General features: G+C 55.0%; 2 protein-coding genes and 1 non-coding gene across 10 annotated transcripts in view; all 3 read right to left on the reverse strand.

Moving 5' to 3' along the window:
- Positions 1 to 381: 381 nt before the first annotated feature.
- Positions 382 to 2,940, reverse strand: RPS17 (ribosomal protein S17). Its single transcript, XM_018069859.2, has 5 exons — positions 2,886 to 2,940; positions 2,538 to 2,689; positions 2,032 to 2,137; positions 894 to 959; positions 382 to 508 (listed from the first exon to the last, which is right to left on the reverse strand). The coding sequence occupies exons 1-5, from the start codon at positions 2,886 to 2,888 to the stop codon at positions 428 to 430; spliced, it is 408 nt and encodes a 135-aa protein (XP_017925348.1). The 5' UTR covers positions 2,889 to 2,940; the 3' UTR covers positions 382 to 427.
- LOC112840996 lies at positions 2,284 to 2,412 on the reverse strand. The gene has a single exon (XR_003212652.1). It is a non-coding gene; the product is annotated as a small nucleolar RNA SNORA71 (small nucleolar RNA).
- Positions 2,941 to 3,739: 799 nt separating the features above from the next.
- CPEB1 (cytoplasmic polyadenylation element binding protein 1) overlaps positions 3,740 to 24,780 on the reverse strand; it is a 38,049-nt gene continuing 17,008 nt past the window's right edge. For 6 of the 8 annotated variants that reach the window (XM_018069902.3, XM_018069903.3, XM_018069901.3 and 3 more), the window contains 9 exons: positions 12,579 to 12,793; positions 10,794 to 11,043; positions 10,399 to 10,512; positions 10,187 to 10,291; positions 9,180 to 9,316; positions 7,912 to 8,110; positions 6,228 to 6,322; positions 5,951 to 6,031; positions 3,740 to 5,242 (listed from right to left, as the gene is read on the reverse strand). In XM_018069902.3, coding sequence (XP_017925391.1) covers positions 5,129 to 5,242; positions 5,951 to 6,031; positions 6,228 to 6,322; positions 7,912 to 8,110; positions 9,180 to 9,316; positions 10,187 to 10,291; positions 10,399 to 10,512; positions 10,794 to 11,043; positions 12,579 to 12,793 — 1,310 coding nt within the window. In that variant the 3' untranslated portion in view covers positions 3,740 to 5,128. The remainder of the gene's footprint in view (positions 5,243 to 5,950; positions 6,032 to 6,227; positions 6,323 to 7,911; positions 8,111 to 9,179; positions 9,317 to 10,186; positions 10,292 to 10,398; positions 10,513 to 10,793; positions 11,044 to 12,578; positions 12,794 to 24,780) is intronic. The other 2 variants (XM_029958737.1, XM_029958736.1) reach the window with 2 other exon arrangements.

Here is a 24,780-nt window from a genome sequence, read left to right on the forward strand (position 1 = left end):
TTTTCCTTGGAAGGACACATCGAGGTCTCCTTGCTTTTATTTTATCAAGTAATTGTAAGACTTTTCCCTTCCATTTAAGCACTTAAAAGTGACCAGTGGGGTTATAAAAAGCAGCTTTAATTCTGGCACAGCCTGACCCTGGGCTGCCTGTTCAGGGAAGCACATGTTCCCACAAGCTCCAAGGAGCCACCACGGTCATTCTCTCCCATGGCCCCAAAAGCAGGAGAGCCTCTAAAATACCATTTTGATCCTCACACCCCAAGCAGCCAGAAAAGAACTCAAGAAGATGCTGCAAACAGGAAGGTGCTGAGTCCTCTGCACCTGAGAACCCACCCTCCCTCATCCCCAGGGACACAGGTGTCCAAAGACCAGGCAGGCTGAGGTGGTTTCCTCACGTTTATTGGAAAAGCGACACACAGGGATGGACTCAGAGCGCTCCTCGGGGCGTCTTGAAGTTCATCCCTACTGTGGGCTGTGTCACCTGCAGGTTGGACAGGCTGCCAAAGTCCTGGAAAACAATATGGGAACAGCAGGATCAGCAACAGGACCCTGCCCAGTGACCACTGAGGGTGGGGAGCGAGAAGGTGCTGTGGCAGCACCATGGGGGAATTCAAGTCTCCTAAAGAGGGGGAGATCACCCCACTCCGGAGATCAGTACAATGGTGAGGGAATCCTTGGAGGGGAGGGCAAGGAGCACACCCACCCTGCCCATGGCAAAGCCACCATGTCTCTCCCTCCCCTCCCAAAAGCCACATAGGAATTAACCTGTCCACAGGACCCAGGGTAGAGGGACCCCCACCATGTGTCCAGTGATGGAGCCTTTAGCCAACACGAGTGGGAGCAGTGCCAAGGACATGCCACCAACCATGCAGGGGATAACTGAGGCCACTCACCAGGAGCTTCAGCATTTCCTTGGTGTCTGGGTCCACTTCAATGATCTCCTGGTCAAGGGCAGAGACCTGGGGACGGAGGGGAGACAGGGATGTGGTTTGATAAAGCCCCACTACCCCCTGGGTGTCCCCACAGCCACTCCGGTCCCATCCCACCACAGAAAGGATCTCTCTGCCCACTCTGGGGAAGGGCTCAAGCAGCAGAGCCAAGAGGACCCCAATGGAGCCCAGCTCTCTTGACAGAACATGGTGAGAGGCCACAGTATGACAGAAGAGCCTGTCCCCCGGCAAATCCCTGGAAAACCAAGGCCCAGTATGCTCCAGGCCAAGGCTGCTGAGGAGCTGGGGTTGGGCCTGCAACTGCACTGGTTCTGGCCATGACCAGTAGTAGCCCACAGTGTGTCCCACCTCCACACCTACACTCTCCTGCTCTTTAATCCCAGAGAAACTTCCTCCAGCCCTCTCTGGACCCCAAACCTCCATCGCCATGGGTTTCCTTCCCCAAGAGCTACATCACACCGGGATTTTTCTAAGAAACAGTGCAAGTTCAGCTGATACTGTGCCAACAGCCGCAGCAGGGATGCTCCTTCCCTGCTTGGAGTCCCTTCCCTACAACCTTTGGATACAAAGGTAACCACACCCTGGCACCACCGCGGTTTGTGCAGCACAGAAACCAGCAGCTCTGCCAGGAGCCCACCAGGGAGATCTGGGAGAGGGATAAAATGCACTGTGCCTGAAGGCCACCGGATTTGGGAGCAACGGGATCAAGCCCCTAGAACACAGAGAATGCTCTTGGAGCGCCTCGCCCAGGTGATAGTTGGGATCTTTGGAGCACAGGGCTAAGGGGAAGGGGTGCCACCAATTCCTCCTCTCCAGCAACACTGCCTGGAGGGCAGGTTTCCAGCTGCTCTGAAATACCCTCCTGCCTCTCAACAAGTTGGTTTTTTTCCCCCCTTTTTAAAGTTAGGAAAACCAAAATGCAAGAAACCAGCTGCCTTTCCCACCCGAAGCAGTAGGTTTGGAGGGCTCCACCTCAACCCCCTTGATCCAAACCCTCCCTGAGCTGAGGGTTTTTTTAAAGGAATCTGGACCTATTGATGGAGATGTGCCGAGGCAGGAGGGAGCAACGGCAGAGCCTCACCTCGGGGACGTAGTTGTCCCTTCTCTCCCTCTCCTCCTCCTGCAGTTTGATGGAGATGCCGCGGACGGGTCCCCTCTGGATTCGCTTCATCAGGTGGGTGACATACCTGCGGGGACACGGGGGTGTCCAGGGCTTCCCCGGGGCTCCCGCCACCCTTCTTCACACCCCCAACCGCGGCGGGATGAGGAGATGGAGCTGTCCCCGCCCACCCCGGCGATGTACCGCCACCTCCGGGGGACATCAGAGACGAACTGTCCGACAGCAACAGGGTTTGGGGGGGGACAGGGACCCCCCCAAACACGGGAAAGCTCTCGCGCTCCTCTCCCTGCACTATCGCTGACCCGGCCACGGGCGGGACCGTGATCAGTTTCGAATGCAGGGCCTGGCCCTAACCTCCCCCTGGGACACCCCTTACTGCCCAAACCCCACCTGGAACCTTCCCGTGCCCGAACCCCCCGGGACACCCTCAGTGCCCAAACCCCACCCAGAACGCCCCCGTTCCTCACCCCGCGATCTTGTTGCGCAGCTTCTTGCTGGGGATGATGGCGATCTCCTCGCACACGCGCTTGTTGGTGTGGAAGTCGTTCCCCAGGCGCGTGTAGTACTTCTCGATGATCACCCGCGCCGCCTTCTTCACCGTCTTCGTCCGGACGCGTCCCTGCGCGGGCCGGCACTGGTCAGGCCCCGCCGAGCCCGGGCCCAGCGCCTCCCCACCCAGCGCCCCCTCCCACGGCCATCCACCGCCCGCCCCCCCGCAGGCCCTCTCGCCCCGCTCCCCCTCCCCGCGCGGTCCCCGCCGCCGTCCCACCGCAGCCCGGCGGGCGGATGGCGACGGATGGCGGGCCCGGACCCACCATGTCGGCGGCGGCCGCGCAAAGAGACCGGAGGTGGCGGGAGGCGCCGGAAGCGCACAGCACACACGCGCCCCCTGGCGGCTCGGAGGGTGTCCACAGGGGCGCCGTGGGCGTGGTACGGGGTGGCTATGGCTGGGCGGGCGCGGCTCAGACCCAGGGGCTCCGCAGGGTCCCAGCGCCGCCCGACCGCTCGGCCCGGGCGCCCCCGGACTGCCCAGCACCGCTCGTGTCCCAGGCGGATGGAGCCGCCCAGGAGGCCGTTCTGGGGCACCAAAACATCCCAGGATAGGGTGCGATGAAAGACATAGAGCACCCACAAACTCGCATCACACAGCCCCAAAGGAGGGGTGACCACACCCGGGTGGCTGCAGAATTGGAAGGGGGCACAAGAAAGGAGCCCAATACCTTACCCCGCCCCGCAAACCCTCCAAGGACATGGGGCACCCTCGGGTGCCGACTGTGGGCATCCCTCACTGCACCCAAAGTCCCACTCAGCCCTCCTTCCCCCTGCAGAAAGGACGCCTGGGGTCCCTCTCTCACCACATAGCCCTGCAGGGTGTCACCCCTGCACCACCGAGGGCGGGAGCACACAATCTCTTCTGATTAACCTCATTAACTTGCTGCTGCAATTAGAGGAGCTCCAGCTAGAGCTCAGGGGTCCCACGAACACCTCTGGTAAGTGGGATCTAAAAACGCACCTCCCAGTAGAGAGAGCTCCCTCCCACCAAGTCACCCACAGTACAGTATCCATAACTCCATCCATACCCCTCCCCTACGCCTGGAAGAGACACCACAAGCCCTCCCAAGTTTAGAGACACACCACCCCCCCCGCAGTAGAGAGCACAAGAAAGGGCTTTTTTTTTTGCTGCAACGTGTTTATTATGTGCCAAAAACTACACCACAGCTTACTCCACGCGTCTGTAGGAGAGTGCAGTCTTGCCTGCATATACTACAATGAGGTAGAGACTTCACAAACAGCTTCACAAAACCCCACAAAGAGCAGCTGGGATATGCAACAATGCAACATCAGCTCAGCAGGAAAGAAAAAAAAAATCATCATAATAAAGAGGGAGAAATTATGACACTGGTTCTTTGGCACACAGCTTCCGATAGAGGGGGAAGTAACAAAAAAAATAATAATCGGCATAATTAAAGGTCTCAAATCCCAGCAGCAGCATTTCAGTCGACTGCACTGTTACTCCAAACATCTCGGGAAGGAATGGAAAATTACTTGTCCCCTCTAAGAGAAAGGGCTCCCAGGAACCTTAATCGTCCACCGAAACGCAGCCCTTTTTTAGCTTGTTACAAAAAGAAAAGGTTTAAGTCCTGTGACTTTGTGTGATTAAAAACCTCTATCAACCCCCCGTAAGTGCAACTTAAAAAAGTGCAACAAACTATTTTAAAACTATATACAGCAGCTCAGAGATCATCATCCCATCCAGTTTCAAATCCAAAAACAAAAACAAAGCCCGGCCTGTCCCGTTGCAAACCTCTTGATTTACAACGTCCCGCCAGCAGCCCCCAGACACAAATTGCAATAATGTTAAAAGCTGCCAGGAAAGAAAAAAATCTCTCGTTTCAAACGACTTAAAAACTGTTTTTAAGAGTGTAAAAAGGAACTCGTAAAAACCCTCGAGCGTAAAATATGAAATATGATTTGGTTTAAATGAAGAGCAAAGTCTCCTTTTGTTGTTACAGTAAAAAACGCCAGCTGAACACCCAGGTCACGCCGTCCAGGTGGGGGTAAATGAATGGAAAGGCACTGTATGGCAACGGCAAAACAATGACCAATGAGACCTGCGCTCTCTCCACCAGTATTGCAAGGAATGTAAAAAAGCGCCTTTAAAAAATAAAAAAACTGAGGCGGAGGCGCCTGCGGCGACACCCCCGCGACACGTGGCCCTTGGTTGGTTGGGTTTTCTTCATTTTCAATTTTTGCTTCTCGTCAGCAAACCAGGAACCAAAGTCTGGGAACTGCAGAATGGCTTGAGGGGCGCTCCCCCCCACTCAAAACACCCCCAAACAAACCCCAACAAAACTCACTGTGCATTAGTGCAGAAACAAAAAGACCAGCAAGTGCAAACATGAATGTAAGATTTGTTGTTGTTTTTTTTTTTTTTTTCCCCGTCAGTCCTCAGGAAGAACGTTCCCAGCCGGGCCTGGCTCCGGCAGGCGCTTCCCTGCTCCCCACTCGGCAGGTTCTCCAAGGGACTCCCCTGCGCCTGCGGCGGCCCCGGCGCCCTTTAGCTGGAGGAGTCCCTGTTCTTCTGGTTGCGCATCAGCGGGCGGTGGTGGCGCAGGACCTCCATGGAGTGCTGCCAGTGCCAGCAGGAGCGGCAGAAGTACTTGAAGCAGATCTGTGGGCAGAGCAGAGCAGCAACACTGGGGGCTTTCCAGCAGCAAAGGGTTGCCAGAAGCAAAGCAGTTTCTCCCCCTCCCTCCCTGCCCCGTGTAGCAGCAGCCCCCGCCAGCATGGTGGATCCGTGGATGGGAGGGAGGGAATGCCAGTGATGGCATGATGTGCCCAGCTTCCATCTTCTGAACAGTTTGAAAGTCAGGGCCTGGATACTGGCGCAGCATCCAGGTTCTGCCCCAATTCCCCTGCCCCTGGAGCAGAGCTGCTGCTGCTGCTGCTCATCTTCCACTCTGACTCCGTGGGAAGCCACCAGACCCTGGCCAAGCTCCTCTGCCTGCAGAGAGGGGAGGTCAGCCAGAGCCCCTTGTGCCTTGGGCAGCTCCACGAGTGACCTCAGGGTGACACACTCTGACTCCAGCTTGTCACAGCTTGCAGAGCAGCAGCCTTCCCTCCTTCCCCTCAGGGTCACTAGCCCATCCCACAGTAGGCCCTGACACACTGGTACAACACCAGAAGAATCATACCATTCCCAAACTGAGGAGGGGAAAAGCTGCCTACGCTTTCTGGTGAGCACCAGAGATGCCCCTCCTCCAGAACAAGGGCTCACTCCCAGCTGGGCACCCCATCCTGCCCACTCAGGAAGGGACAAGAGGCATCCCTGGACACCAACACAAACCCACTGCTCCTGGCACAAGAGAACCAGCCTTACCTGGTCTCTGCAGAAGAACGGGCCGGGCTGGGAGCTGCAGACTTGGCACATGGAGTCCTCCAGGTAAGGGTCGATCTGGACCTGCAGGAGAACCAGGCAGTGGGCACAGAGCAGTGCTGGGGCGACTGCTCACTCCTTGGGTACCCCACATCCATCCCCAGCACCCCTTGGGCCGTCAGCTCCCCACTTCCCCTCTGCCCGTGGGCTGTGGTGCCCCCAGCAGCACCAGCCACAATACAGATCCCCCTCCCTGGGCTGCCCCACCAGCCCCACTCACCTTCTTAGTAAACTTGGTGGTTTTGATCTCCACAAACGCAGCGGTCACAGCCTTCAGGTAACTGCGCTGGTTGTTGAAGGTGACACGTCCTGACCCTGGAATGAGCCAGATCACAAGTGAACCAGTGGGGGTTGAGGGGGAGCCACTGCCAGCACCATTCCTTCCCCAGCACAGCTCAGCTTTGGCAAGGAGATGGTCTCCAGGGCCTGAGGGCTCTGCCTGCCCCCTTGCCCAGGCCCCACACTCCCCGGAGGAGCAGCAGCTGGAGGGAGGCTGGCACAGCCCTGCCAAGGGCAGCAAAGCAGCGGCTCCACACCTGCGCCTGGGATATGCCAGTGCTGAGACAGCTCAGCAGCTTTTCTTTGCAGCCTCCCCCTCACCCCAGAGCCTTATGTTTTGCAGCCTCATTGCCAGTCAGCAGCAATCCTGCGCCACTTGCTTCCAGCCAAGTTCTGTTTAGCTCTGGGAAAACACATCCATGCTTTCCTCCCAGTTCCTATTCGGGGCCTAAGGGGAGTGCCAGGTGTTCCAGGACTGACACACAGCAGATTCCTCCAGTTCAGCCACAGCACCAAGTGTCACCCAAACCCATCATTCCTCTCCCAGAACATGGAACAGAACACAGGTGGGAGGGCCTGGATCCAGTCTGGAGTTATAAGAGATGCCTCAATCAGCACAAACAATCAGGGCAAAGCTTAGTTAACTACCAGAACTGAGTGCAGACTGCTGTGACTTTAGGACAGCTTCAAGGGTGGAAGTGCCACTGAGCTGTTGGGAGAGGGTTCTTGCCTACTTGGAGCAACACGGGCTCCGCATGAACCACAGGAGGTTGGGGTGATGCCCTAGGACCTCACACAGGGCCTGCACAGGGAGGTTCTGTGATACTTCATCTATGGCCTCACAGAATTTGCTTTAACAGTTATTCATTCTGCCATTCCCACTCCCTTGGGACTGTCCTCCTAAAGACACTTCAAGGGCTTCTCAGCACCATGGGCAAGTTCTAAATGCAAGACTTGCCCAGAAAAGCCTGACCACTGTCCAAGGACAGTGACAAGCAGTGACAGCTCTGCACTACCAAGCTCTGATGATGTTCCTGCCTGGCAACACCAGGAGATCCAGAGTCCCTCCTCAAGTTTGTGACATGCTGCAACCTGAGCCTGGAAAGCTGGTCCTCAGGCACACGCTGTAGGGCTTTTCCCCACACAGACCAGTCACCTCAGTGGTGTCCCCTGGCCCGTGAGGCCATCAGGGATATAAACAGGGGACATGTGTCATGACATGTCATGTTTCAGCTCCAGTGACAAGAGCCCAAAGTGTGGGTAAGACCCACAGCTGTCTCAGCTCTAGGGATGGAAGAGCAGCTGCAGCAGCATCCAACAACCACTAACAGCACCAAACAAGGACAGGAAACCCTTCGGCAATGCCTAAAGGGGTATTAAAACCCTCAAGCTGCTCTGGAATAACCTAGGATCTTCCAGTTCCCAGGCACATCAACTCTGACAGCCCTCTCCAAGGTTAGTGCTGTCTAGCCATGGCCAGGAGGTGAGGAGCACAGACTGTGGAAGAGGTTGAACAGACATCTGCTCCCAGAGCCTGGTACCTGGGCAGTCTTCCAATTGAGGGACAAGCCAAGGGCACCACTGCAGCCTGCCCAGAGCATGATGCTGGCGGGACTGTCACTTACCAATGGGATACTTGTGCTTGTCCGTGTCGATGCCAGCGTAGACCACCCCTCCAAACAGGTCATACATGACGGCTGCCAGGGCCTCTGCGTTGAGCATCCCGTGCAGGGCCCCCACGAACACCGTCTTGCTGGGGTCGAGCCGCTGTGATGGGCTGCGCACGAAGTTGCTGTCGGCCAGGACCCACGGGATCACCTGCACCTGGAACCACACACACACAGGGCAGGTCAGCCACGGCCTGCAGAGCCACACGCTGTGTCCTCAGCTCACAGGAGCCATCCCAGACCCTCAGACCACACTCCTGAGCAGCAAGTGTCACTTGTTGCTGCTGCTCAGGGTCCACATCCAGGGCATCCCAGCTCGGGAGCTCCAAATACCTCTGGAGAGTCCACAAGGGAACAAAACCAACTCCTGCTTCCAGCCAAACTGGAGTCTAAGCCACCAGTCCCTTGAGGCTGGCAGCCAGGAGACAATCCACATACCTGCACCAAATGTTTACGGCCCAGTCAGATGCCTCCCAGCACAGGAGCCTGTTGTTGGAGGGGATCAGTGGAACAACCCACCCACTGCCAACTCCAACAGGAGCTCCCATCTGCTCAGCAGCTGATGGAGGGTTCCAGAGAGGAAAAGCTTCTGGCAGAGCTAAATCACCAAGCACAGAAGCACTGCCAATCGCCAGACACCTGGAGAGCTGTCTGGAGCAAGTTAGTTTGTGCCTGTCTAGGTAAGAGCTGGATCTCCATCCTGTAACTCCCCTAACTCAGGCAATGGTCCCTGATCTGAGGTTCCCCTTTCCTGGAAGGCCAACTGGAGCCTCCAGCAGCCTCAGTACCTCTAGAGCACAAGTCAGAGCCAGACAAGGTTGCACTGGGGAACAACCTGGGATCTAAAGTATCTGCCTGGGGAACATGAAAGCCATTAGTTTTGCAAGCAGAGGAGGCCTGACAACGCATCAGAGGGATCCCAGTCCGATTCCAGAAGCAAAGGTGTGCTAGAAGCAGCATGGAGCAGTAGAATTCCCTGTTCCCATGCTCCTTTCCAGCTAACTGAAGCCGAAAGCAGGGTCTGCCACCAACCCACGAGCTCCACATCAGTTTAACACAAGCAGCTGTGAAGGACACAGACACGGCCCTGACACATCCCCACCACAGCAACACACCAGTTCAGGCTGGCCAGGAGCCAGCACTCCTGCTGCTGCTGTTCCAGCCCTGCTTTCCTTTTCTCCAGGGATCTCATCCACATCCCCTGCTGCCCCTGTAGCTCTGCTCACCTCTTTGCAGCGCATCCTGCGGCTGGACATCTTGAAGTAGTACTCACTGAGCCCGTCGGGGCTCAGCAGGTCCTGGGAGCACGCCTGGAGCAGCGCACGCACCGACTTCTCCGACTCAAACACCAGGTACACGTATCCTTTGGAGGGGAAGGGAGAGAAACAGTTGTTAGAACTGTGGTGGAGAAGGCAGGCATCATCCCAGTTTGCAGACACCCTCAAAATCAATCAGATGCCACCTGAATTTTCTGTGTGACAGCTCTTGCTGTCCCCAGCAGACTCTTTGTACAATTCAGAGTATGGCCAAGTTGGGAAGAGCCCAAACCCAGTGTGGCACAAGGGGCAAAATGCCCACATCCCCAGGGGCCACTGTCTCTTATGCACAAACCACACCTGGACATGCCAAGTGGGTACCACCAGCCTGGCCACAGTGAGGCCTGCAGAAAAATGGATTCTGCTTCACATTTAGAATATCCTGGCTCAGAAATGTAAGTCCAGGATTTTAAAGTCACTTCCATGGGTGCCAGCGCTGTGCCTCACACTGCTCTGGTGCCTGAACAGGGCCAGTGGGCACCAAACAGCCACTTCCTACCCCATAACTCCCTCCTGCTTATACAACATGTCAGTCCAGCTGCTCCAGACATGATCAGGCCCTGGACATTGCTGGCTCACTGGTCCCCAGGCTGTCAGTGTGCTGTGGGTGCCCATCTGGACTCACCACATGCTGGCAGTGGGGACCAGCTGTTATCTGGAGCCACAGCCCCATGTGGAGCTCCAGAAACAATCCAGAGAAGGTTCCCATCACCCCATAGCTCTGTCCAGCCCTGCTAGGGAGGGGTGGGGACGCTGGGTTGGGGGTGACTCTGCAGCCCAGGTGCAGACCCAGGTGAGGGCGGGACATTACCCAGGGTGCTCTGTACCATCCAGTGACCAGCATGCAGCCGTACCATCCCAGCATCCGTGCTGTAACATAGCATGGGAAAAAAGTAACCCTACCGTGTCGCTATTACCTTTAGGCATATTACCTTTGGGAGGACAGCGTGGGTGTTTGCCATCCTTACCGGGCCACTCCACACTCAGGGAGCCAAAAACACGGAAAGTGTTGATCAGCCCAGCTACAGGCAGAAGGAAAGAGGTCAGTGTGCCCCCGGCAACAACTCCATCCTGCACCCTTCCCCACGTCAACACCCAAGGCCTCGGTGTGGGGCCAGGGGTTGCTCACCTTCTGTGATGTCCCATGGGACTCCTCCCAGGAACACTTTGCAGGAGTAAACAGGGTTCTTGTAGTTTCGGGGAGGCAGCTGCCCGCTCCAGGTGCAGGTTGCTTCGTTCACAGCTTGGACAGACACCAGTAACACTCAGTACAGGATCACTTCCTTCCCACTCTCCCATAGGTCTTCCCCATATTCCCCAACTACAGGCTGAGCAGAGCTGCCCAGACACCTGCCTGTTCTCTCAGCAAGGAGGAGCCAGAGCCAGGCTTGTGCCTGGAGAAAGCCCTGCTCTTGTGCAAGCTCCATGCCCAGCCACGGTGCCCGCACAGACACCACCATGCCCTCCCAGAGGTATGGGACCATCCCCTGGCCCTGCAGCCTGCCAGGACCACCCCCAACTCACCTGCTGCTTGCCGATGAAGCCGGGCTTCTCTTTCGATACTGAAGGGGTCTTCCGGAGAGTCCAGAAGATCCCAGGAAGGCCACGCAGATGCTCCAGGCCATCTTTTCGATGCACTGGCTGGGGAGGAAGTTACTGTAGCCAGGGCAGCTTGATCTTGATCCAGCTGGGATCCCACTCCCATCTTCAGGGGTTCTCTTGACACCCCACCGAGAGGCAGGAAGGGCAGAGGTGGGGAGATGCGAAGGCTTGACTGTAAGAGAAAGGCCACATTGAAATCCAGCTCCAGAGTAAGAGCACATAATGCCAGGGTGAGGCACAACACTGGGGCTGTGCCCTCATCCATGGCACTAGAAGGAACTCTCAGTGATCTCCTGAGACACTCTGACATCTAGCAGAAGCAGGAAAGCAGCCCCCCATCTGCCCCAGCACTCTCACAGGACCAGAACTTCCCTGGCAAAGACCTACCCCTGCAGCCATTCCCCCCATGCCCATGATCAGTAGCAGGGATTGTTAAGCAGAAGGTACCTCACAGACCACAAAGCCAAGAGTTACCCCCTGCTGCACAACCCAAGGACACTGTAACCTCCAGGGAGCACCAGCCACCCCAGGAGGAATGGCTTCAGTGGGCAGGGCTCACTGGCAGCACCCACCGGCTCCAAAGGCACCAGCTGGATCCCACCCTTCCAGCCCAGCTCCAGGCCCGTCTGACCAGGAAGTGGACACTGCTGGCCAGAGCCACTCACAGGTTTCACATGCCCCTCCCAGGGCAGAAGGAAGGAAAGCATGGATTGAAGGAGAAGCGGGGATGTGAGGCACCGCGCAGCTCACGTTGCCAGCTGTGCTGCAGATCCATCCCTGTGGCAGCTGCCCACACCAGGGCCATGCCAGGAGACCTGACCTTCCCAAACAAGGCCAGCACAGAGCCCTGTGCCCTGCACTGCCTGCTACCATCCCTGCCTGGGGTGCTGCAGCCACTCCCAGAGCAGATCCTGATTCTCCAGGGTGGATCACAGCAAAATCAACCCCACATCCAGTCAGCTGTGTCCTTCACATACATCCCAACCCCTTGTCCAAGGGGTCAAGGCCACAACCGCACTATGGCAGAGCCAGGAGCAGCTCCTGGCTTTATCCTCCTGTGCCAAGGCCAGGCCAGGCCATGCAGCAGCACCTCCTGAGCTGGCTGGAACCAGGCTGTCCTGCTGGCATCCAGAGCTGCTGCTCACAGAGCACAGCACAGACTGGGGCAGCGAGACTGACACTCGCCGTGCTCCCTGCCTTCCAAATTTAGCTGTGCTTTAGGGAATAGGAGCAGGCTAGACCCAGTTTGCTCAAGAAGAAACAGCCCTGAGATGGGGAACTGCAGTCAGCAAACAGGAAGGGCAATGAAAGGCAGGGACAGGAGCTCCTGAGAAGTCCAAGCTGGAGCCTGGAAGTAGCTGTGCTCATCAGCAACCTCCCTGCTGGAATCAGGACAAACATCCACCTTGACACACACCAGCTCAAGCACTCAGACCTCCCTGGGAGCTACTATAACCCATTAGGGCTGCAAGCACAGAGCCCTACAGCCAAAATATTTATTTAGAAGAAAAAATATGAGGATATTACTGGTTTGTGCTGAGGGAGTGCACGAGCAGCCCTTCTCCCAAACCCTGGGCTGTGTCAGCGTGGGCATGACAGCTCCCTCCAGCACTCCCTTCCTTGGCAGCCCCCCACAGCTCTCCCATGCTCCCCAGAAACACAGCAAGATCCCAGGAACCACAGAGTGGGCACAAGACCCAAACTTACGATCAAGTCTGAGAGGTGGTCGGAGCCAGAGCTGAACCCACTGGTGTCAGAGTCCGAGGGGCTGCTGGAGCGGGAGTCCAGGAGGGACCGGGAGTTCCTCAGCGACGGCGTGGAAAACTTTTCTGACAGGTCTGAACCAATGGGGTCTAGAGGCAGGAAACTCAGTGGGGGCTTCCCCAGGACATTCCCGAGAGGGTTACTCAGCATGCTGAGAACTGCAACAGAGAGACAGTGTCTGTCAGTGCTGCAGCACAACACACCACCTTCCTCTCAGCTGTTCTGGCAGAGGCACCGGGCTCCTGCCAGCCCACAAGTGGCATGTCAGGGAGGTGGCACCTCTGGCAGGTACCAACCCTCTCCACAGCTCTTTGCCATCAGTTGTGCCATGGTGCTGCACAGCCGGAGCCAGCAGCAGCAGCCTGGTGTGGCTGACGAACATGAGGGTGGGTTAATCCCCTGAAACCAAGATCAGCCAGAAATCCCACTTCGTCTGGGAGAGAATCAGAAACCCTGAAACCTAGATATGGATCTCAGAGGTGCTCTGGACAGGCCTCTCTGACCAGCCCATGCCACTTCTTGATGCTTGTGCCGGAGCAAGCTGGGAGCCTGGGGTGCAGCTCCCCAGCAATGGGGGCACACACCAGGCTGAGAGGAGCACACCAGCAGGCATTTCCAAGCTCAGAGGTGGGATACTGCCTCACATCAGCCCCCCAAGGAGGTGGTTATGGGCAGCCAGGAAGGTGCCAGCCTGGCCTGCTGACGGAGAGGCTTTGCAGCCCTCAGCAAGTCCCGTCCCTGGTGTGTGTTCACAACAAGCCTGTCCGGTCAGGCCTCTGCCTGAGAGCCAACAGACAGGTACTCGCCAGACTGCTTCCCTCACACAGCAGGTGTGTCTCCCACTGAGCAGAATCCAGGCAAATTCCTCTCTGCAAATGGAGCTGTCCCCCAGGCAGAGCACCAGACCACCGAGGGGTCAAAGTCATGTCCTGGTCAGTGATGTCCAGGCAGCTGCCACCCAGGAGGAGAGAGAGCACAGGGCAGGCTCAGCCACACAGGATCCCACAGGGGCACAACACCAGTCAGCTCTATTCAAAATGAGCAAGTCTCAATGGAAAGAGCAAAGCATTCAGAAATGGTTTCAATTATTCAGAGCTTGAAAAACAAGGCAGCTTGTCCTGAAACTTTCAGTTTTCAGCAAAGCAAGTTTGAGATCCACTTGAGCTCCTCCAGCCCCACCTGATCTCAGCCAGCTGGACCACAGGGTTTTAATCCTGATTTTCAGTAGCTCCTGAGCAGATGAGGATTAATAATCCAAAACACCCCCCAGTCCAGGAAAGTAAAAATGCCATCATGCTTCGAGTACACTATGGTCAGCCACCAGGACAAGGCAGTGTCAGCACCAGAGAAACCTGCTGAGGTGCCTGAGGCGAGATGCTGGGATGTACCTGTCCCAAGCCGCATCATCCAGAGGCACACCTTCTGTGGAACTGGCATCTCCAGCCTCACACTTAGGGAGAAACCTCACAACACCAACAGAGATCCCAGACAGGTACGGGTAGGTCCTTTACTTGAAGCATCTCCCTCAACCCAGCTGAGCCCTGAGTGACAGTCACAGCACCTTCCCACATTTGCAGAGCCTTATCCCTGCAAGTTTCCCCTATTTTGGCTACAGTACGGGACTATGCACTCACCTCTGACCACACCTGGAAAGGGATGTCCTGCCCTTGGCTCTCCCCAACAGCAGCACCTGTGCTCACACCCAGCCCCGCAGCCACAGGAAATCCCAGCTGGCCCAGCAGTCCTTACCTGGGCAGAGCCCCAGGAAGCAAGGGAAGGAAGGTGGTTGGAGCCAGGGAAGACGCTGCTCCCTCCTAGTCAGGGCTCAGAGCAGGGCAGAGCATCTCCCAGCCCAGGCAAGGCACACTACGCTGCTCCACCGACTTCTCTGAAGCCACGTGACATGTTTAAAAATACAGCCGGCGTATTGTTCCAGGGAGACAGCTGAATGTGTCCGACAGGCTCCAAAATCTGATTAGTCACTAAACAGCACAAGAGGCAAAGCAAAGCAGCTGATCCCGTGGCCCAAACGCTCCCGCACTGACGCCCTCCTCCTCCCCAGCCAGCGAGGACAGTGGGTTTGGAACGCCGGGCAGGGAGCAGCCCTGTGCTGACTCTGGCTGCACAGCATTCCAGAGACCTGGAGCAGCAAGTACCAGGCAGATTGCTACAGGCAATGTTGTCCTGCACCTCATCTCCTGGTTACTGGAGATGAGGGACCACAACTCCATTCAGGATGCACTAGCAAGGGTTTGGGAGCTCATCAGGAGCTCCCAAAGGCATACAGGGTCCAGCTGCTCTGCCCCATTTATTCATCCTTACCCCTGCCACCACTTATACATTTCTCCCAAGAATGCTCAGCTCTCACCACAGCTACAAAACCAGTAAGGCCAGTATGAGCACACCGGAGTAGCAGGATTACTGGCCTTTAAAGGGATCCACTGTCTGGATATTAACCACCAGGCAAAATCCTGCTGGCTCCAACTGCCCCACTCCTAACCTCATGTCCTGGAAGTGCTGACATTCTGCTGTTAATGCAGATGGATTCCATCCACTCCAGCAGCTTTGACAGCTCTGCACAGGCAGCACTTGGTTACACGCTCTGCAGGATACACTGAGCTTGTGGGAGACCCCACATCACCCCAGTGGGCCTGACTCAGCTTCAGCTGGTACCCACAGCCTCTCACAGGGACATTGGGAGGAAAAGCCATGAGCCATGCTCAGCATTTCCTCCTTTACGCTTGCTTAGTGCCCTGAGTCCAGCCTGTTAGGTGGCCTAGGAAACACCAGCATAAAACACCAGATTTTATTCCTCACCCCCATCCTGATGGAATCTTGCTCTAACTCCCTACTTAACCCACCCAACCCCTTCTCACAGATGGGGCACAAGAGCCCAACACAGGTTGGCCATCTAAAAGCCCTCAAAAGTCCTTGTGGCCACAGTTCTCCCTGGGAATTCGTCCTCGTGTCCTCTCCCAACCAGACAGCTCGTGGAAGGGAATAACCATTCCCAACGTGCAAAAGATACTGAGGGGAGCACAAGCCTCTTGGAGCCATCACACCCAAACCAGACACTTCACAGAAATAAGCAGCTACCCTGAGCCCACAGTAGTGATTTCACAGGGCACTGGTTTTAACTCTTGAGGCCAACTCTGCCCACAGACCCCAAATTATCCTTTAAGTCCAGTTACCAACCACTGAACTACCACTTTTAAAGCGAATTTACCCAGTCTCAAGCAGATCACTCCATCAGCACAAGCTGCAGTTCACAGCACACCTTGGGAAAGGTGGCCTAAAAAACAGCAAGATGCCCAATGCCCAAACCAAACAGCTTCAGAACAGCTTTTACTTTTCCTCCTGCCAGTTAAGACTCCCAGCACATGCCCAGGACCCTGGAGCACACAGCTCTTCTTGTCAATTAGCCCATGGCACTAAGCACCACACGGAGCATCCACCGAATTTACTCCTGACAATCAGAGCTGACCAGAAGCTCTGCCACCACCACACTGACCTCTCAACAAGTGCTTCCGCTTGGCTCTGGGGAGACCACCCAGCAGAACAAGCCAACAGGAGATCAGTGCTGACACTGTTCGGTTTTAGTCAAATTATGCAGCAACTGAATCTTTCCCGGAGCAAAAATCCCCCTCACCTGACAGCTGTCCAGGTCCTTCTGTTCAAGTTCACTCCCCACACTCAGAACATCAGTGGGAGCTCCCCCCTGGCTGGAAACAGCAATCCTGTTGCAGGAGCAGGGTGCCAGGCCCCAGTTCTTATGCTGCCAGCACCGTCTGGCACCTGCAGGCTCCGAGCGCAGGCGGTTCCGTGCCACGCTTGGCACGGCCCCGAGTGTGAGGGGAGCATACACACACATGTACTCTTTGAAGTCGTGCTCTGAAGACATGTTACAGCCTCTCAAAGCTCACTGCAGGGCTGGAAAAAGCCTATTTATTTATAAGAGTTGAGGACTTGTCTGAGCAGGTCCATGATGCCAAGGCCTTCAGAGGGTCACTTCTGCTGGCTGGCACCCCCAGCAAGGTTAGACAGAGCCACACTGCAACCTCCAGAGAGGAGGTTCCAGAAGTTTATCTGCTGGGAGACTACTCAGCACAGAAAGGATGGTAAACTTAAGACTTCCCCTGCATCCACCAACTACTAAGGCTGGAAATCCACCCCTCTGCTTGGATGCTCTCGCAGAAATAACAGGAAAGCTCTTACCAAGAGAACTAAGGCAGAAGAGCCAGATTTCAGTGCCACCATGCTGCTGCTCTGACCAGGTGACACCTGAGGCCCAGAGGCTGCAGAGCCATGTACACTTTGGGGCAGTGCAACAGGGCAGGGAAGCAGCATGACCAAGGCCCTGGAGACTGAACACAGTGCAGTTTCTTTTGTCATGCATCAAATAAGCTTGTAAAGGAAAAAAAAAAAAAAAGCTGATGTCCTAAACAATAGCCTGCTGCAATTCCAAAAAAACAGCTTGTCTGCAGTTTTTACCACCCAGTCAAGCTCTGCCCCGGTGGGGTGGGAGCAGTTGAATGTTTTAGTCAGCCAAAAAGCAGCACCTCCTACAGACACTGAGCAACTCCATGGCAAGAGAAACATTTGCATGTCTGAAAGGCAAATGGGCACCTCAACCTCCTCCTACAGCTCCAGTTACATCTCTAAGTCAGGCAGTGACACAGCCAGACAAGCTGCCAGGGTGAGATCTCCCCCTCTGTCAGCAGCTCAAAGCTACAGGCAGGGGAGGGGTGATCAATACTCCAGCCTAATCCTAAGTTTTAGCACTTCTCACCTGCAGCCGTGGGACCTGGAGCTGCCTGTGAGGAGCCAGCACATCTGGGGCCACAGGGCCACCGACTGAGCCACAGCCAGCTGTGGGGTTGCACCACACAGCAGAGGAATGGGCTTTGCCTGGCACAGGGAAGGCAGACACTGGATTCCCCCTTCCATTTACAGACCACCAAACTCTTACAGGGGCACAAAGAAACTGAAGAAGCTGCAGCAAGAGCAGTGGCACAAGAATTTCTTCCTCTTAAGTGGAGCAGCCGCAGGACAAGGCCAGTGGCGGAGGGGAACTCTGTCCTTGGCCCTTGGAGCTCACCTGAGCAGCACACTGGATACCTCCAGAGGTCCTGCCCAGCTTAAATCCTCACAATTTGATTTTGTTCCCATTATCCACTGAAAAAAGCAGTCACTGCTGTCGTAAGAGGAGCCAACCCAAGTCCAAGGCACACAGTCCTCTCTGGGCTGTATCACCACAGAAGTCTCAATCATCTCAAACCAACCACCAGCTCACTACCAGAAAAGCAGCTCCCAAAACTGCAGAAGTGATCGAACCAGCAGCAACCACCATCTAAATAAGAACTACAGCACAGCCTCCCTTTTGTTTCTGAACTACAAAAGAGGAACCTCTGCCCTCACAGATTCTTCATTTGGGGCGAAGAAGAACTGAGGATATTCAGGCAGCTATTTCTGGCTTGCTAAGAAGGGGGCAGGGGAATAAAAAAGGCAGCATGATCCCACAGCTGAACCACAGAATTAGAGTCAGGACACCTGAGGTCTATTCTTGGTTCTGTCACCAAGATGGTAAGTCACTTGCCCTGAAAAATGGAAACAGCAGCAGAACTAGGAAGAGAGAGAAGCTTATTGCATTAACACCAGGGAGCACAGGTCCTCCACCAGCACCAAGAGCAGGGCCTGGCTGACAACAAGGCTCACTGAGGCAGGGAATTCACTCCTGTGTGTTTCTAGGAAGGGAGAACAGACCCCCAAGATAAATATATAAATAAGAAAAGACAGTTAAAATGGGCTTCAGAATTAGAAATGTCCAGGTGCATTCACTAAGCAGGCTGCCACAACCACAACTGTTTTAAAAAGATCAGAACACTGAAGTACAGCAGATTTTAACATTTATCAGTCCCAGAGAGATTTAAAAGCCAACATATTCAGGTCAAATTCTGCACAACAAGCTTCAGCTTTGCAAGTCTCAAGAACAAACACTTCTATATTTAAGTACCAAACTCCTCTCAATTATCTGCAGCAACATCCAGGGTGCAAACTCTGCTGTGTGTTACCTGTGCTAACAAGAGTGACTCATCCTGACTCTCAGCTGCATCAGTCTGGGGGTGGTGAGTCCAGGATAGCCCCTTTAGAAGGGGGGTTCTCTGGAGGGGGTTGAGGGGAGCAAGCTGTTGGCCCTGTTGGCCTATCCCTCTGGACAAGGCAGTAGCAAAGGAAGAACTGGAAGAAGGACAGGCTTTAGTCTCAAATGCAATCTTATTTGAGAAATGGCACATGAGCTTCACTAAGGCCTTCAGCTGGCACAAAGCCACTGTCAGACTGGCACTTGCAGCCCCACCAGTGAAGACTGCGGGTTCCCAGTTATCTTCCAGAGGTCTGCACGCCTCAGCATCACAGCTCTGGGGGTTTGCCTCACCTTCCCTCTGCACTCCTGGGGAGAAAACCAGACAGAGAGACAAGGAGCTGGGCATTTCACTGCATCCCTCCCAAAGGGGTGGCAGCAGCTGCCGTGCCCAGGAGCAGCCTCTGCGCTGGCGGCAGCACAGACAGCACCTGTGATTCAGCTGTTTTGCCAGTGCCTAAGGGACCAGGCACAAGGAGATGTGTTTCCAGGGTGCAGCCCTGGCTGGAGATGCCCTGCTCAGTGCCCCAGGCCACACCCCATGTGTTCAGTCCTACAGCAGCACTGGGAAGGGACTGTGCAGTGACAGCTCAAGGACCACAGCACCGTCTGGAAGTGGATCGTTTCAGAGCCAACCCAGTGGAGATGCCCATTTAATGGGTGTTGTTCTGGGAACACTGTGGCACCCCAGGAATTAGCTTCTACAGCCCCCTTGGCCCACTGCTATTTCTGCCACCCTCCAGCAGATTTCCTACCCTGAGCAGGAAGTTGGGCTGGATAACCTCAAGAGGTCCCTTCTAACCTGAGTTACCCTAAAAAAAAAAAGCCAGCCTGCCAAGAGCACTGCAGAGGACTAAGAGCCCTCTTACAGCAGTTCCACATGCTGTCACTGCATAAAAAGTCAGCAGGAGGGATTTCACCTGTACAAACAGGCCCAACACTCTCTGTTGCCCCGGCCTTGGTGACACCCCAATGACAGGTCACCCTGCAATGCCACACCTGGGTATCACTGTGCCCAGGGACAACACAGCACCAGAGACAAACTCAGGCCTAAGGCAGCAGGAGCTGGGGAAGAGGAAGAGCAGGCATCACTCTTACCTTCTGCTACAGGCAGCCCCAGCACACTGGGAGAGCAGCTCCCAAAGCTGTTCCCCATCCCAGCTCCACGTGGAAGCACTCAGGCCAGCACACACTGTGGAGTCTGCTGTGAAGGTACTGAACCAAAAACACATCCAGGCCCTCTTATAGAGAGATTCCATGTTCCCACCAGTGGAGCTGCAGCAGACAGAGCCTTTCAGGTCAGCTCTGTCCAGCAAGGAACCATCCCATCCACTGCTTACACATGTAGCAGTACAAGGGCTGGAGGAAAACTCACCCACTCCATTTCTCATCTGACTGGGACAATTCTGGGGATGAATCTTACCCAGTGCAGGCCAGAGCTTGCACACAATAAACCACTGTGCTGCTACCTCCAATATCAGTCACAGTAAGACTAAGTTACCAGTAGCCTGGTGCAGTTCAGAGCCACCAAACAGCAGCTCCAATGCTCTCCTCAGAAGGGAACACACCTGTTAAGGCTCAATTCCAGAGTGAGCCAAGAGAAATGTTCTCCAGACCACCACTGGACACACTGCACACTTGGCTGCTCCAGAGGCCACAATCAAACACCCCTCCCTGAGAAGCCAAGAGGAGGTTTTGGGGTGGTGCCCCCCTGCTCCCCCAAGCCAACTCCAGCACAGGACTGGAGCTGCCCTGACCCACTTCAGTTCTGGATGGATACAAGCAGAGATGCTGGTTGGGCTCCTGTTCCACTTACTCCTCTATTTGCATCTTCTGTTTTACAGCATCAGCGCAGATAAAAATAAATCTGTTTTAGGAGAAGCTGCTCAAATGGAAGCTTTAAGAGGTGGATTAAGAGCAACTGCCATTAGAAACCAATTGCAAGCTCAAGTTTGATATTTCTTTTACTTATTTGATACATATTTTATTCTGTTAAGGATCAAATACTGCTGCCACATGAGCAGTGTGCAGCTATTAAGTGCTTCCCTGCTTCCCACTCCTCAGCACGGCCACTAAGGAATCAGCCCACGGACCATGAGCAGCCCTTATGGAAACACTCAAGGAACAAGTGCCCATTAAGCACCCACACCAAGTGCAGCCTCAGAAAAGCCCAACAAGAGCCAGGATGGCACAGGACAAGCTTTCAGGGACTCCTGGAGTACAAGCACCAAGCAGTAGACCAGGAGAGTCAAGGCAGCCCCCAGCTTTGTTCCCTTATGCCATTATCACCCATAAACTCCACACAGGAGGCACCACCACCATGTTTGTGCTTCCACTACTATTCCCTGAACATCACCAGGCTGCTGGGAAAGCCTGTCTTCCTTTCAAGGCAACAACAGGCACCTAGAATATGGAATTCAGGAACACCACCAAAACTCTGGATACCTGTTTACCTGAACCAGACAGGTTTGAGGTCAGCAAGAGGTAGCCTTGTCTCCTTGCCCCAGCAGCCACACCATCGGTAGTGTGAAAGAACCTTTCACTGCATTTTCTAAGCAGACTTGGGCTTCGATCTGACCATGTCTTACTGAGATGAAGCGCTTGCTCCCTGCACCCAAAGCTCCCCTTTCACTAGAGAGCAGGAAAAACCAACCATCCTTGGATACTCTATTGCCAACCTAGTGTTATTTAAACGCTGAGCTCTCCCATCAGGATGAACCTCTGAAACATTCCTCTAGCACAAGGAGAGGGACTTTTACACAGCCAAGCAGGAATACGCAGGAGCTGAGGATACAACTAGGTCTTCTGAAGCCACATGTCCAAAAGACAGAAGGAAAACCAGCAGGGAGAGACTTGGACACGCACAAGGGAGAGCTCTATAGAGCAGGGTTAGTCTAGCAGCAAATTAAACAGAGGGAGAACTGGGGAATTCCCTCATCCAAATCCTCTGCCTGCCCCAAGCTCTGCATCCAAGCACTCAAACCAGCAGTCTGAGGAAGGCCAGCAACTGCCACAGTGTGTTTATGAACAGCCACCCCCAGGCTGAGCAGCAACGCTCACCTAGGTGGGTTTAGGTACCTGCCACCACACGCAGCATTTGAGGACACTCTGGAAACAGCCCAACCTGAAGAAGCAGCTTACGAATACCTCCTGCTGTTCTCAAGAAGAAAGCAGGAGTCCATGACAACAACCATTCTGCCTGTGCAACAGGTCTTTTCTTTCATCCTTCAGAGGTGGGTTTTGCCTTGAAGACTTCAGAGTGATCCATGCTCAGAGGCCTCTGCTATCTGCCAGGTGACACACAACAGACAGCAGCTCCAGCCTAGCAGATTTTAAGCAACTACAGATAAGCAAGCTTATTGCAAAAAATTAGTTGCTGTGCTCTGGGAAGCAGGAGAACCAAGGGCTGGGAAGATTCAGCAGCATTTCCTTACCAAAGGAAATTTCCTCAGCAGAGTGACTGGAGCTGCAACCTTGCAGGCTGGAGAATGAGACAGCAGCAGCCACCCCGCAGAGGGCACAGATGAGGCTGGAGCTGCAGTCTCAAGAGCAGATCCAAGGAAAAGCTCAGATCTGTAGCTGCACCAGCAGCTTTAGGGGCATACAACAAGCAGAGAGGTAGATACAGCAAGGTGCTCCATCAGACACCATCAAAAGAGCTCACCTGCTGACTTCACCTAGACAGACATCCTCTCCAGAAGATTTGATCCTGCTGAAAACACCCTTGCAGGTTAGCATTGCAAACTTTTAAAGAGACTGGTTTTAGGATGATTTCCCAGTAGGCAAATCTGCTGTCCCACATAGGGACAGCTCCCAATGTAGGGCAGGACAGACCAGCCAGACCAAGCAGCTGAAAACCAGCCAGGGAGACCCAAAATCTGCACAGGGATCTGCTGTGCACTGCTGTTCTCCAGGCAAAAACTGGATCGAGACCCCATTTCCTTGTGCCACTTGAGGAACAGGGCAGTGAAGGTAAAGGATACCATCAAGGGCAGTCCCACCTCACTGCCTCTTAATCTCCCTCCCTGCTTTTGCAGAGCAGTGAACTAACTCCGAGATCTTAACACACGTGCCTGCCTACTGTGAGGCTACTTTAAAGATAAGGAAACACTGCCTCAGGAAATACAGCCAGGAATGGCGGGATAGGAAGTGTTCAAGGCCAGTTTCCTGCAGAAGTCCCTCCCCAGGCCACAGAGCAGGTTTCTGGGACTTGTTGAAGTATTTCCAGCCTGACAGATCTAGTGGCAGCAGAGGGTTTGAGATGCTTTGCCTGCTATGAGACAGCAGTTCAATCCTACAGCCAATAACCGCCGGCAGCTCGAGCCTGCAGCAGCCACTGCCTCCAGAGAGCCTCTCTCCAGACACCAGGGACTGGCATTGCCTCTGGCACACTCCCCAGGGCTCAGCACATGTCCTCAGTGTCTTACAGCACCAGGTGCAGCAAGAAAATTCACAAATAACCCTGTTGGGGTGCAAGGAGCTCAGCAGCCCTTTGGGAATAGGGTACATAGGCAGGATTGGGGCATACAAACCATCCCCGCTGCTCTCCAGCCTCTGGATCAGCAGGCACCTGATCCCACTGCACCAAGCTGTGTGGTGACACCGCCCTAGGAGCACAAGGTGACACCAGACGGGTTTGCAGCCAAAGGTCCTTCCCAAGCTGAGGAAGCTCTGCGCTGGCAGGGAGAGGAGAGGAGGTCCCAGCTCATCAGTACTCAAGCACAGCACTGCAGGGGACCACATCAGCAATATTTATAGCCTGATTGTTAGCTTTTTTTTTTTTTGCATTTCCACCCTTCCAGCCACCTCCCTGTGGGTCTGCACAGCTGAGTCACTGCTGGAACCTTCCAAACGCTTGGGTGCCAGCGGCACAACAGCTCTGCTTGGCAGCGCCAGCCCTCCCTGTCCCCAGACAAAGGCCAGCTCTGCTGCAGCCTCACCTGCTCACAGGACACCCTGATGGAGACTCCAGGCCTTGGGGGACAAGGCCAGCTGTGGCCTCCCAGGCCTCAGCAGCACTTAGACATAGCAGCATCCTCATCACGTCCTCCCTCTTCCCGTCATAGCATGGAAAGGCCACCTGGAAGTACTGGCATCTGCCAGCTCCTCAGATCCACACAGCTTTCAGACACAGAACACTCCTCTACCACCCAGAATGTTTCACAGCCTTTCAAAAGATGCTCCTGAACTATAAGCTCTCCCCTCCCAAGGAGCTCCACTGCCAGTCCATGGCCCTTAGGAATGAGAAAGGGCAGAGGCTCTGCAGACACGGGAGGTGTGCGCAGCTGAAGCGCTGCAACAGCTGTGCCCAGGGACCAGCCTTTCACCTCTCCAGTCAGCACACACCGTCACTCTCAGCAGCCCAGACTATCAGCATTCCTGGCCCAGCTGCTGCACAGCTGGGAAGGGAAGGTGGGACAGAGGGAGAACACTGTCTCTGAACCATGACACCTCCAGCCATAGGGCAACTAGACCCTCTGCAGAGCTGCTGAAGGCCAAAGCCTCCTCTGTGCAAGCAGCACAGCTGCAGCTGGGCAGGTTTTACATCCCAGCTATTCCCCCTTCATGTGCCAACGGGAATACCAGGAGTGAGGAAACAGGCCTCTCCAGACAGCACTGGGTGCCATCTTCCAGCAGCTGTTACCACAGGTTGTTGCAAACACACAGTGGGCGCAGTTCAGAGCCCAGGGCTGTGCCTGAAGCTCAGTTCTTTCCATGGCTCTTCCCAGGCCTCTGCGGCAGCAGGAGCTCCACCACGATGCACTGCAGTCAGCGGGGGCACCTGACACCAGATACACCCTCTGCGAGCAGGGAGGTCACTGGAGCACCTTCAAATCATCTCCAAATGAACCTCCCTCCTGAAACCAGCAGCCCCTCCACCCCTGGCAGTGAAACCCCCCAGCAGGCCCAGCCACACTGCCCAGCCTGCGGGGCAAAGAGCCCACCCCAGGCTCATGCCAGCACTGCTTGCTTGCCTGCCTGCCGGAGCACTGCAGAGACATCCGA

This window comes from Manacus vitellinus, unplaced genomic scaffold (genome assembly GCF_001715985.3).
Source record: "Manacus vitellinus isolate BGI_N305 unplaced genomic scaffold, ASM171598v3 scaffold_16_pilon, whole genome shotgun sequence".
Lineage (NCBI taxonomy): Eukaryota > Metazoa > Chordata > Aves > Passeriformes > Pipridae > Manacus > Manacus vitellinus.